This window comes from Simochromis diagramma, unplaced genomic scaffold, assembly GCF_900408965.1.
Source record: "Simochromis diagramma unplaced genomic scaffold, fSimDia1.1 OVJJ01000024.1, whole genome shotgun sequence".
NCBI lineage: Eukaryota > Metazoa > Chordata > Actinopteri > Cichliformes > Cichlidae > Simochromis > Simochromis diagramma.
In genome coordinates, this window is record NW_024387332.1 from 523,631 (window position 1) to 537,105 (window position 13,475).

Below are 13,475 nucleotides of genomic sequence, written 5' to 3' on the forward strand. Positions count from 1 at the left end.
AGCCTTCAGTTAAACCAAAATGCTGCAGCAAGAGTACTGAGACGGACTAGAAAGAGAGAGCAGATTTCTCCTGTATTGGCTTCCCTTCATTGGCTTCCTGTTAAATCCAGAATTGAATTCCAAATCCTGCTCCTCACATACAAGGTCTTAAATAATCAGGCCCCATCTTATCTTAATGACCTTGTAGTACCATATCACCCTATTAGAGCACTTCGCTCTCGCTCTGCAGGCCTACTTGTTGTTCCTAGAGTATTTAAAAGTAGAATGGGAGGCAGAGCCTTCAGTTTTCAGGCCCCTCTTCTGTGGAACCAGCTTCCAGTTTGGATTCAGGAGACAGACACTTTCTCTACTTTCAAGATTAGGCTTCAAACTTTCCTTTTTGCTAAAGCATATAGTTCGGGCTGGACCAGGTGACCCTGAATCCTCCCTTAGTTATGCTGCAATAGACGTAGGCTGCCGTGGGATTCCCATGATGCATTGAGTTTTTCCTTTCCAGTCACCTTTCTCACTATGTGTTAATAGACCTCTCTGCATTGAGTCATACCTGTTATTAACCTCTGTCTCTCTTCCACAGCATGTCTTCCTTCTCTCACCCCAACCGGTCGCAGCAGATGGCCCCGCCCCTCCCTGAGCCTGGTTCTGCCGGAGGTTTCTTCCTGTTTAAAGGGAGTTTTTCCTTCCCACTGTCGCCAAAGTGCTTGCTCATAGGGGGTCATATGAGTGTTGGGATTTTCTCTGTATCTATGAAGCGCCTTGAGGCGACTTTTGTTGTGATTTGGCGCTATATAAATAAAATTGAATTGAATTGAATTGTTTGTGGCACATTAGTATATGTGAGGGGGCAAACTCCTCAAGATGGGTGGTGACAATGGTGGGCATTTAGATGTCGGCCATCTTGGATACTTTTGTGTTTTCAATAGGAAGAGGGCCATGTGACACATCAAACTTATTGGTAATGTCACAAGAAAAACAATGGTGTGCTGCGAGAGAATTCCGCACTAATTAATCAATGGTAGGGAAGTGGAGGACGTGCAGTTTTTGGCTTTCCCTATATTCCAAAAGTGCTTCGTCTCTTTGCTAATACTGTCGCCAGGCATAATTTGCAGATGATGTTGTTTGCAGCCGCTGCAATGCTTTCAACCAAAACAGGCACAGCTTGATGACACCATCAACATGCACTATCACGGTAGAGCGTTATAGTCAAAATCAATACCGTTTACCCAATTTAAATCGTTTCTACCGTATACTGTTTATACCGCCCACCCCTACAATAAAGCTCTTTCTGCTTTGTGGACTTAAACACATCTGACATCACTTCCTCTTTGTTTTTGATGCAGCGTTTGGATCAAATTAGAGCTGCATGAAAAACAATGAAACAGCTTCTAAAAGTTTGACATCAAAGCAAATCACTAAATTGCAGCAGATTCTTCACCAGGACCCTTTGTGATAGTTTTCATATTTCATACAAACAAAAGTGATACACAACATATACGGTGCTATACATACATATTTTCATATTTCTAAAAATTTCATAACCAAGCTGTTACCAACATCCTGCACCATGTTCTTGTTCAACATGGAAAAAAAAAAAAACAAGACAAGTTTCAAATAAGGATTGAAGCCTTTGGTGTTTATTAGATAAGCCACATGCATTCTGATCCCTCCATTCCAAGGAAAAATCCCATTAAGAAAGAGAAATCCAACATTTGGATTCATTTTAATGAGCTCAGACTTGTTGAAAATGCAGAGGAGCTGGTTGTGAACTGAGCTTCAGAGAAACACAACATACTGATATTCACTGTGAAGCTTTGAGTGGAAAAAGACAGAAAAACAACATGTGGATCCTGGAATAATGGGAGCTTCCATCTTTAAAGGACTGAAGAGGAAGATGTTTACAAGGAATCATTTAGAACCGTTTCAAACATCAACTGATTGAATTCGTGAATCTGAAAATGTGTTTCTGAGTGAAAGAGACAGACATGTACAGACTGAACTATCTGTTCAACAGTCAGAGTGGTTTTCTAACAGGAGGACACTCTTTACACTCAACTCAGCACAGGGACACTGAGGAACCAGGATAGAAATAAAACCCAGGATAAAGAGTTTGAGTGAATGTGGTGTTGAAGGTGTGGAGGTGGATCAGAGTGTCAGAGGAGACTCTGTAGAACGACAGAGTGCCAGCAGGACAGTCCATATACACTGCTACTCTGTTAGAGACAGAGGAGGAGGAGGAGGAGATGTATGTTTCTCTGTTATTGTGCCAGACACGAAGAGGACAACCATCAGAGCAGTACAGACTCCAGGACTGATCATTGTGTCCAAACATACAGTCATCACAGCGTCCTTTCCTTCTGATTCTTCTGTAACTCACTGATATATAAACATCTCCTCTCCACTTGACCTCCCAGTAACAGCGACCAGTCAGACGATTTCTACACAGCAGCTGAGGCCAAACATCAAATCTGTCTGGATGATCAGGATATGACTGAACCTTCCTCACACGTGTCACCCTCCTGTTGTTGTCAGACAGTTGGAGGTTTGTGTTCACTGTGTTTGTGTCGATTGTGAGTTGACAGGCATCTGATGGAGAAAAGAAACACAATCCAGCTGCAGTTAATGATCCATCATCTGTTCATTGATTGACACTTTGATGATGACTCCTGACATGATGAAGATGGTTGAATGTGTGCTGCTTTGTTTTCATGAATCCCATTAAAAACACACTTACACTTCCTCAGACCTGGTCTCAACCATCGGACTCCAGCAGGCTCCACCCTGAAAGGAAGAGGGGGGTCAGAGCAGCACAGTCAGCATGCACACATGGACATTACATGGCTCTCATACACACACAGTTACACACTGATAAAGGAACAGTCCAACATTTTCACAAATACACTTCAATCCATACGTGGATCAAACTGCTAGTGATTTGGACTGATCCTGAATCTGCCAGTACACCACTGTATTAATTGAAATATGACTGAGTAAAACTGTGACAATCATTATCTATATATTCGTCTTCTGATTAGCTGGAAGGGACACCTCCCTGCCTTTGCTTTTCTCCTCTTGGTGTGTTACGAATAAATGGATTATATAAAGCAGTTTTTTATGATTTTTTATTGTGGTGGGGAGGCAGGTGAGAACACTGATGGTGCTTGGCTGAATTCGAGTGTCTTTCCAGCTTCCTGCCATATTCTGTCTTGTAGAAGATCAGCAAAGCATTCAGTCCTTGATCCTTTATTCTCAGCCATGTTTCCCGTACTCAGGTAACATGTGAAAAACTGTGTAGAGGCTAAGCCTATGCTTGAAGCCACTGAGGTGGTTGTTAACGGGGGTGATGCAATGTCAATGGTATGCGTGAATTAATTAAACAGTCCAATAACTCCAACAGTTCTTATCTCGTCCTTTTTGGTCTTTTTTCCCCATACCATCTTAACATAACACAGCGGTCACAAACTGTTTGCCTTCTTACAATTAACGACACACCTGTCGCCGATTACGTGCATCTACCTTAAATACCTTTACATGAACCAACCATATGAAAACAGAAAAAGGTGACTTCTAGCGGCAACATAAGGTATTAACCCAAAAATGGCTCCTACAAACTGCCTCTGCCAGTTGCTCAGTCATTGATGTTTTCTTCACTTTTTTTCATCAGGTCTTTAGACATACTTTCCAGACGGCAGCAAGGCTTTCTGCTCCCTGCTATTCCCCATGTCTAGTTCCAGCTGTTCACAAGCACTGCCTGCTTTATTTGTAAGAATCTTCCAGAAATAGGCAAGGGTACCGGTCCAGACCTATATAGGCTGTTGGTCAGCACCCCTACCACTGTTCCTTCACAAGTCTGAAGTCTGTAATCCTTAATTCAAATCATTCATCTGAGAACAACCAACAGCAGCAATACCATCTAGTAACAATTCAAAAAGCCACAAATCCTGACACGTACACGCCATTCAGTCAGCTCGTCTCTCACCAACCAAACACTCTCTCAGCATCTGCACCTGTGCTTTGCTCCCACCTGTCTCTTGTTTGCAGGTAGCTCCTAGTGAATATATTGTTCTCTTTTCCTGTGCCTGCTTTGGATTTCTTTTTGATGGACTTTGTGTTTCCTCATTTCTATCTTTTGCATTTGGACCAATAAATGTCACTTCTTTCTGCCTCTGTATCTTCCACCTGGGTCGTCTCTAAATGTATTTATTGATTGTTTTCACTTCCATTATTTTATAGTGTGTGTTGGATTTTCACAGCACATTGTGACCTTTGTCTATGAAAAGTACTGAAGTATATAAACAAATTTGTGTAGGGCTGCTTGCCTTTAAATGCACAGAAAACATTTACCTGTAGTTGTCAGCTTCTACCACAGCTCTGATTATAACACAGTGATTTGTTTTCTTTGATAAAAGGTAGGCTAACATTTTCCGCTGGTTCCACAGCTTATTTTAATCTAGGATCAATTTGTCCTCGGCCTCTCTGTAAAGAGGTGACTCCAATCTGAATCTGGATCAGAGAAAGAAAAGGATTTTTCCCAAAATGCTGCACTGTTAAATATACTGATCTTTTTGTTTCCTGCTTGAAAAATGATCCAGAATAAATGTTTTCTTCCTTTTTTCAGGCTTTTTGTGACTAAAGTCAAATTGTGTCCATCACGTATCTAATTCAAGTCAAGCTTAAATGCACTGTGATCAGTCAATGTAGCTCATAATGTTGAGTTAAAGAGGGTTTCTTTAAATCTATGTTCCTCAAACAACAACTGGACAAGAAGCAGATGTGATTCCTGCAGACTGATGTTCCGAGTCCAGCTGTGGCTTTAACAGCCTGTTGTTCAAAGTTTAATGATATCAGCAGCTCATGGCAGGAAATGGAAAATTCACTTGGAATGATCATTTTTATCAGCTTTTTTATATTCTTAGGTAAAGAGCTGGTGTGTAGCTATGAATTACGGGACAGTAATGTCCTCTCCTTTCATAAAGGAGCATAATGCTCCAGTGTTGTGTAATAAAGGAAGCATTGAAGCACAGTATTGGGAGAATTCAAGCAGCTCTTATTGTTTTTCATGCTTCCTGTGCCTGCTTTGGATTTCTAGTTGATGGACTTTGTGTTTCCTGATGTTGGATTTTTGTCTTTTGTCCACTAAAGGCTCCTTTTTTCACTTCCTCAACTGCCTCTGCATCTTTCACCTGTCCTCAGTGTTATTTCACCTTTCCGCATTTCAGGGTTAGGATCTTGTGAATGTAGTCCATCTTCACCATCACTCTTTGTTAGGGTGATTTTGATAGACGTTGCCATTGTTGTATGTAAATTTGTAAACCTTGTTTCAAACTGCAAGATCAAAGACATTCTTTTGTTTCTATTCTCCTCCCCTACATGTAGAATGGTGGAGGAGGTTATAGTGTTTAACTGCAGACATTGCACGTAAGGTTCTGGGTGTCCTCATTTAGTAAGGCAAGGCAAGGCAAGGCAAGTTTATTTGTACAGCACAATTCAACAACAAGGTGATTCAAAGTGCTTTACAGAGACATTAGAAACAAGAACAAATAAAAAGCATGATTTAAAATTGATTAAAACAAGCAAATAAACTAACTAACTAATTAACAAACAAACAAACAAACAAACAACAGTATATAAAATCAAAACAGATAAAATCAGAACAGTAGATAAAATCAGTAGTTAAATGTAAGTTTTGAAATTTAAGCTTAAAGTGTGGATTTGGTGCTTTATTCAAATGCAGCTGAGAACAGGTGAGTCTTCAACCTGGATTTAAATAAACTGAGTGTTTCAGTTGATCTGAGGCTTTCTGGGAGTTTGTTCCAGATATAAGGAGCATAAAAGCTGAATGCAGCTTCTCCGTGTCTGGTTCTGACTCTGGGAACTGATAAAAGACCGGATCCAGATGACCTGAGGGATCTGGATGGTTCATACTGGGTCAGGAGGTCATTGATGTATTTTGGTCCTAAACCATTCAGAGCTTTATAGGCCAGCATCAGAACTTTAAAGTCTATCCTCTGACGGACAGGCAGCCAGTGTAAGGACCTCAGAGCTGGACTGATGTGGTCCACTTTTTTGGTCTTAGTGAGGACTCGAGCAGCAGAGTTCTGAATGAGCTGTAGTTGTCTGACTGATTTTTTAGGTAGACCTGTAAAGATGCTGTTACAGTAATCAAGCCTACTAAAGATGAATGCATGGACTAGTTTTTCCAGGTCCTGTTGAGACATCAGATCTTTTATCCTTGATATATTCTTGAGGTGATAGTAAGCTGACTTTGTTATTGTCTTAATGTGTTTTTCTAAGTTTAGGTCTGCATCCATCACTACACCCAAATTTCTCGCCTGGTTTGTGTTTTTTAGATGTATAGATTGAAGTTCTCTGGTGACCTGTAATCGTTTTTCTTTGGCGCCAAAGACTATTACCTCAGTTTTGTTTTTGTTTAGCTGGAGAAAATTGTGGCACAACCAGTCATTGATTTCCTCAATGCATTTACCAAGAGCCTGTACAGGGCCTCGGTCTCCTGGTGACATTGTGATATATATTTGTGTGTCATCTGCATAGCTGTGATAGTTTATTTTGTTGTTGTTTATAATCTGTGCCAGTGGGAGCATGTAGATGTTAAACAGAAGGGGTCCCAAGATGGAACCTTGGGGAACTCCACATGTGATACTTGTCTGCTCAGATGTGAAGTTACCTATTGATACAAAGTATTTCCTGTTTTCTAAGTATGTTTTGAACCAGTTTAGTACAGTTCCTGAAAGACCTGTCCAGTTCTCCAGTCGTTTGAGTAATATGTTGTGGTCAACTGTATCAAATGCTGCACTGAGATCCAGTAAAACTAGGACTGACATTTTTCCACTGTCTGTATTCAGACATATGTCATTAAACACTTTGGTCAGAGCGGTTTCAGTGCTGTAAGGAATGTTTACTCCTGCCATTTATGGCCTCACCTCTGCTTTTATATAGTGGACTGTTAAAGGAATTGAGCCATATACAGGGTGAGGTCAGATGACCCTTTTATGACCAGGGATGTTGTTAAAACGGTTTTACCAGGAAGTCATGTATCAAACATGCACATGCCGCTCGCGCACACAGACACACCTGTTCGCACATTGCTTTTAACTTTCATTAAACACCACAGGGGTTTTTAGATCCCCAGCTAGAATCTTGTTCCTGTTCCTGAAACTGTGGCTGCATGTGTGATTGTTTCATGCAGATGTTAAATGCACAAACAGGTAGTGAATGAAGGGCGCAGGACATATTTCCAGCTCTTCCTCCTTTATCAGATATATTCTCCATACCTTAAAGTGTCCAGTTTCCAGCGTGGATCTTTCAGTCCAGCTGACAGCAGCTTTATCCCTGAGTGTTCTGGATGATTGTAGCTCAGGTCCAGCTGTCTCAGATGGGAGGGGTTGGAGCTCAGAGCTGAGGCCAGAGAAGTACAGCATTCCTTTGTGATCAGACACCCTGACAGACTGCAGATACAAAAAATGCCACAATTCATCTGTAAAACTGCAAACAAGGATTGTTTTTGTTATTGTTAAAATTTCCATAACAATTTGGTGTTGTCGGGCAGGATTCCTCGAGTGAGTTTTGCAGAATTACGGGCATGCGGTGACTGGCCATCCTGAGGTAAAATTGCCTCAGACCCACTGTTGTTCTGTTTTCAAAAAAGGGGAACTGCAAGATGTGCTTCAGCGACTCACACATGCAGGAATTTTTAACTAACCAAGAGAGGGACTGCAAAGAATTTGCAACGGTGAGCTGTTTTGATTTAGGAAGAGTTTTTCTGACAGACTACTATAGGTACAACTCAAAGTATGACGACTGTCGTAGGAAGGACTCCGATAACATTGGCTGTCCTTAGGAAACAACACCTGATTTAAGGATAGTCATAGGAAGGACTCTGTCCTCAGGTTTATGGTTTTTAGTACCAAAGCCAATGCTGCAGAGGGGACGCCCAGCTGCAATAGGTGCTGAGCTCAGCAAAGTGGCTACAGGAGCTGTGTGGAGGTTTGGAAACATATCCAGGCCATGTTTTAGCTGAGTATTTCACAGCTTCACCTCCATGTAAATTTCATCCTGAAAAAGAAGATTCGAGGATGGTTATCCTCTCCATGAAGACAAAAGGCAGCTCCAGGGTTAGGGTTAGACGTTTTTCCTTCTAGTAAGGAGATACAGGTGCAGTAGCCTGACTATTGCTGGAAGAAATCTCAAGGGTGGAATCTCCTGACCGACACTGGGTGCTGATCAGAAATCTTCAGAGACCAAGCAGAAAGCAGGGACCATTCCTGACATAGCTGACCACCCAGGCAGCGGTTGAGAAACAGTTTGTAAAAATGAATGGAAACTGATATGTTATGAACACAAAATATCCTAAATCTCTCTGTACACCTGTTCATCAGTCAGTGTTTTTTTTTTAATTATTATAAAATAAATATAAAAAAAATATCCAGTGACTAATGTTACAAATAAAATTAAAAAAAAGTTCAATTTAGAATTCCACAATGTTTTCGTTTGTAAAGTAATATAATCCATATTATAAATATAAATTAATGAAAAAACAACAACAACAACAGAATCTGACCTGAGAGATTCCAGGGTACAGTTTGACTTCTTCCATCCAGAAGACAGAAGCTTTACGCCTGAGTCTTGCAGGTCATTGTTACTCAGGTCCAATTCTCTCAGACTAGAGAACTGGAAGTTCAGTACTGAGCACAGTATTGCACAGCTTCTCTCTGAGACGTTACAGCCAGACAGTCTGAAAATCAATAATATTCATGATCAAATTATAATACTTTTATTTTTAACCAACAACAAGAAAAAAAAACAATTCCATGCACTTCATAAATAAGAATACAACTTAAAATTCAAAGCTGAAGCAAAATAATTTGAATTTAAAGTTGGTGAATTTGTAACAGCAGAGTTACAGCTCTGTATCCAAACTAGAGACAACCTAGCACCTTCAGTGATAATAAATAAATATTCACTGAAACAAGCACACATACTTTCCGGATTAAAATAATTGACTCTTTCAATAATGAAAAGTTTACTGACCAAAATATTTTAATGAAGATTACAGGAACGATATTTTCAGAAATACTAAAACTCAATATTTGAACAATAAATATATGTGGGGATAGGTTAATTGGATAATCCAAATTGCCACTAGGTGTGAATGTGCGAGTGAATGTGAGTGTGAATGGTTGTCTGTCCCTGTGTGTTGGCCCTGCGACAGACTGGCGACCTGTCCAGGGTGTACCCCGCCTCTCGCCCTATGACAGCTGGGATAGGCTCCAGCACCCCCCGCGACCCTGAAAAGGATAAGCAGAAGCGAATGGATGGATGGATAAATATATGAGTAGATGTTTCCTTACAGAGCTTTGTTGGAGGCTTTGACCACTGGCAGCAGCCTCAGAAGAGCCTCCTCTGAAGCTGAGTATTTCTTCAGGTCAAACACATCCAGATCTTTTTCTGACGACAGTAAGATGAAGACCAGAGCTGACCACTGAGCAGGAGACAGTTTATCTGTGGCGAGACGTCCTGATCTCAGGGACTGTTGGATCTCCTCCACTAGAGAACGATCATTCAGTTCATTCAGACAGTGGAGCAGATTGATGCTTTTCTCTGCAGACAGATTCTCACTGAGCTTCTTCTTCATATACTCAGCTGTTCTCTGATTGGTCTGTGAGCTACCTCCTGTCTGTGTCAGCAGACCTTGTAGGAGAGTCTGATTGGTCTGCAGTGAAAGACCCAGGAGGAAGCGGAGGAACAAGTCCAGGTGTCCATTTGGACTCTGTAAGGCCTTGTCCACAGCACTCTGGTAGAAGTGTTTCTCTATTGATTCTCTTGTTTCAGACTTCTTGGAGGTTGTTTCTTCTTCTTCCAGCAGATTTTTTCCAGAGTTGATGAAGGTCAGATGGACATGAAGAGCAGCCAGAAACTCCTGAACACTCAGATGGATAAAGCAGAACACCTTGTTCTGGTACAGTCCTCTCTCCTCTTTAAAGATCTGTGTGAACACTCCTGAGTACACTGAGGCTGCTCTGATATCGATGCCACACTCGGTCAGGTCTGATTCATAGAAGATCAGGTTTCCTTTCTGCAGCTGATCAAAAGCAAGTTTTCCCAGAGACTCAATCATCTTCCTGCTCTCTGGACTCCAGTGTGGATCTGTCTCAGCTCCTCTATCATATTTCACCTTCTTCACTTTGGCCTGGACCACCAGGAAGTGGATGTACATCTCAGTCAGGGTCTTGGGCAGCTGTCCTCCCTCTCTGATCTCCAGCACATCCTCCAGAACTGTAACAGTGATCCAGCAGAAGACTGGGATGTGGCACATGATGTGGAGGCTTCGTGATGTCTTGATGTGGGAGATGATCCTGCTGGCCTGCTCTTCATCTCTGAATCTTTTCTTGAAGTACTCCTCCTTCTGTGGATCAGTGAACCCTCTGACCTCTGTCACCATGCCAACACAGTAAGGAGGGATCTGATTGGCTGCTGCAGGTCGTGTGGTTATCCAGAGGCGAGATGTGGGAAGCAGTTTCCCCCTGATGAGGTTTATCAGCAGCACATCCACTGAGGTGGACTTTCTAGGGTCAGTTAGGATTGTAGTTTTGTGGAAGTCCAGAGGAAGTCGACACTCATCCAGACCATCAAAGATGAACACAACCTGGAAGTCTTCAAAGCTGCAGATTCCTGCTTCTTTGGTTTCAGTAAAGAAGTGATGAACAAGTTCCACCAAGCTGAACTTTTCCTCTTTCAGCACATTCAGCTCTCTGAAAGTGAATGGAAATATGAACTGGATGTCCTGGTTGGCTTTGTCTTCAGCCCAGTCCAGGGTGTATTTCTGTGTTAAGACTGTTTTCCCAATGCCAGCCACTCCCTTTGTCAGCACTGTTCTGACTGGTTCATCTCTTCCAGGTGAGGCTTTAAAGATGTCTTCTTGTCTGATTGTTGTTTCTGGTCTGTCTGGTTTCCTGGATGCTGTTTCAATCTGTCTGACCTCATGTTCATCATTGACCTCTGCAGTCCCTCCCTCTGTGATGTAGAGCTCTGTGTAGATCTGATTCAGAAGGGTTGGGTTTCCTGCTTTAGCGATGCCCTCAAACACACACTGGAACTTCTTCTTCAGTGCAGATTTAAGTTTATGTTGACAAAGTGCAAGTTGTTCTGAATGACAAATAACATATGTACAATATCACTTGAAAGTAGAAATAAACCTTTAGTTGTAAAAAAAAAAAAGAAAAAAGAAAAAAAAAAGGAATGAACCTTTAAAACATGTTGGTCCATCACTTGAGACATTAAAAATGTTCTATTCACCCAGAAGTTTAAATCTTCAGAGAAATTCTCTTACGGCTCTGCAGATGGTCAGCCAGCTCCTCCTGCTTCATTTCCCTCAGGAAGTTCAGTGTGATCTTCATGAATGCCTCTCTGCTGCTCCTTCTCTGCTTATCATGTGCGCTCTGACTCTCTAAGCATTCTGGGTAATCTGGACTCAGAACCTTCCTGATCTTCTTCAGCTCATTCTTCACAAAAGTGATTATGTTTTCCTCCAGCAGCTGGAACAGAATACTTTATGAATGAGCCAATCAGACTGAGCCAAACAACAGATCCATGTTGGACAAACTGACAATCCACTGGTCTACAAAGAGCACCATGGAGATGCCTGTGAACAGAATAGATGTAAAAGTAGTTGTTGTACATCTACAGACCATAAATATGGAGTCCAGCTGTGTTTGATGCTGCTGGGCAAACTGACCACTGGGTACCTCTGAGCTCTCCTGGTCCACTCTGTGGAGGAATCATGGAGAATTAGGTCAATCACAGGATAAAGATCCAGTAGTTTTCTGTATAACTTCAGATAACCCCAACCGGTCACAGCAGATGGCCGCCCCTCCCTGAGCCTGGTTCTGCCGGAGCTTCCTGTAAAAAGGGAGTTTTTCCTTTCCACTGTTGCCAAAGTGCTTGCTCATAGGGGGTCATATGATTGTTGGGTTTTTCTCTGTATCTATGAAGCGCCTTGAGGCGACTTTTGTTGTGATTTGGCGATATATAAATAAAATTGAATTGAATTGAATAGATAATGTAATCTCAATCAAGTTTGTGAAACTTAAAACTTTAGCTCAGATTCTGATAATATTGAGCATTTTTAGTCTGTATTTATGAACTTTCTTTCCGTAGTGATGTAAGAGATGATGCTACAGATCCTCAGAAGAACCTGCAACTTCATTAAAGTGAAAAAAAAAATCAATTAAGCATAATTAAAAAGAATAATTATCCTGAGTGTGTGCATTAGGGTTGTACTTTGAACTGTGTGATGTTCCTGCTCTCCACTCTTTATAGCAGCTTCTGTCCTGTAAAGGTTTGCCAGCTGCAGTGAAATCTAAAACAATAGCATAGGATTTGTTAAATGATCACAGATGGACTGAACTCAAACAACATGTCATGGTGATATTCTACACATTAACTGGCTCACGGTCAGTGTAGTATGTGTGTCTAGAGTAAAGAGATGGTTCAGACAGATATTCAGTGAGCAGAAGATGAACTGATCTCCAAAGGCCACAAAGTCAGAGAGGAAATTTTCTTTTCAACATTTTAGTAGATCAGAGTTTGATTTTATTTAATGGATTTTGAGAAAGGTGCAGAAAGGTGGAGAGTGACTTTAGTTTTTAGAAGTTAAAAAATAATAACCAGTGTCATTTTTGATGCTCTGAGTTTCATGAGTAGAAGTGAAATCTGTGCAGCAAAAGACAACAACATCATAATCATCATCTCCAGCAACATCAAGCATTTAAAGCAGCTCTCAAAGAATTCATGTTATTAACAGCTCACCTCTCTTCAGCAGACAGAGGCTGGACTTTAAAATCAATTGGCCCATCTTTAGACCAGTCACTCTTTAAGGACACATAGCTGGGTTCAGGTACAGGTTCATGTCCTGCCGGTCTCCTATAATTGCTGTTAGAAAGAAGAAAAGAATACAGAAAATGTGTCTTAAAATAGGTCTTCCTCTGACTCTGAGCTTACATTAGGGTTGGTTAAACTTACAGCTTGAATGAGTAACAGCTGGGCCAGAACTGCACATTGTTTTTTTTTTTCTGTTCTGACAAACTGGAGTAGTTCCTCTAAGGAACTGTATTGCACATATTTAAAAAACTTCTAGAGGTAGCTTATTTTTAGGGGTGGGAATTTAACACTTTAATTGAGGTCTCACACAAAAAAATGTGTATAGTTGCACCCCTAGTGAACACCCGTGTGCACACCTGTGTGGATCAGCGCGCTTGTATTCAAAAGATTTCCCCATGTAATGGTCTGCTAGAGGATGTAGAGAGCCATAGCCCTGTCCCTCAGGGCATGAAGCAGGCATGGAGGAGATCCAGGCTCCAGACATCCAGAGCCCTCAGAGTGCGAGAGCCCAAGGAGGACCACCGGAGGGGCATCAATGCCACCCTCCTGGGAAGAGCTGAGAAGAGCCCCAGATGAGGGGTCAC

General features: G+C 41.5%; 1 protein-coding gene across 1 annotated transcript in view; it reads right to left on the reverse strand.

The window, feature by feature from the left end:
- Positions 1-1,602: 1,602 nt before the first annotated feature.
- LOC120718074 (NACHT, LRR and PYD domains-containing protein 4C-like) overlaps positions 1,603-13,475 on the reverse strand; it is a gene marked incomplete at its 5' end in the record, with an annotated part of 33,116 nt that continues 21,243 nt past the window's right edge. Inside the window, 8 exons of the mRNA XM_040006394.1 lie at positions 1,603-2,580; positions 2,729-2,775; positions 7,287-7,460; positions 8,573-8,746; positions 9,363-11,157; positions 11,342-11,546; positions 11,700-11,778; positions 12,820-12,942. Of these exons, the coding sequence (XP_039862328.1) occupies positions 2,051-2,580; positions 2,729-2,775; positions 7,287-7,460; positions 8,573-8,746; positions 9,363-11,157; positions 11,342-11,546; positions 11,700-11,778; positions 12,820-12,942 (3,127 nt within the window). The remainder of the gene's footprint in view (positions 2,581-2,728; positions 2,776-7,286; positions 7,461-8,572; positions 8,747-9,362; positions 11,158-11,341; positions 11,547-11,699; positions 11,779-12,819; positions 12,943-13,475) is intronic.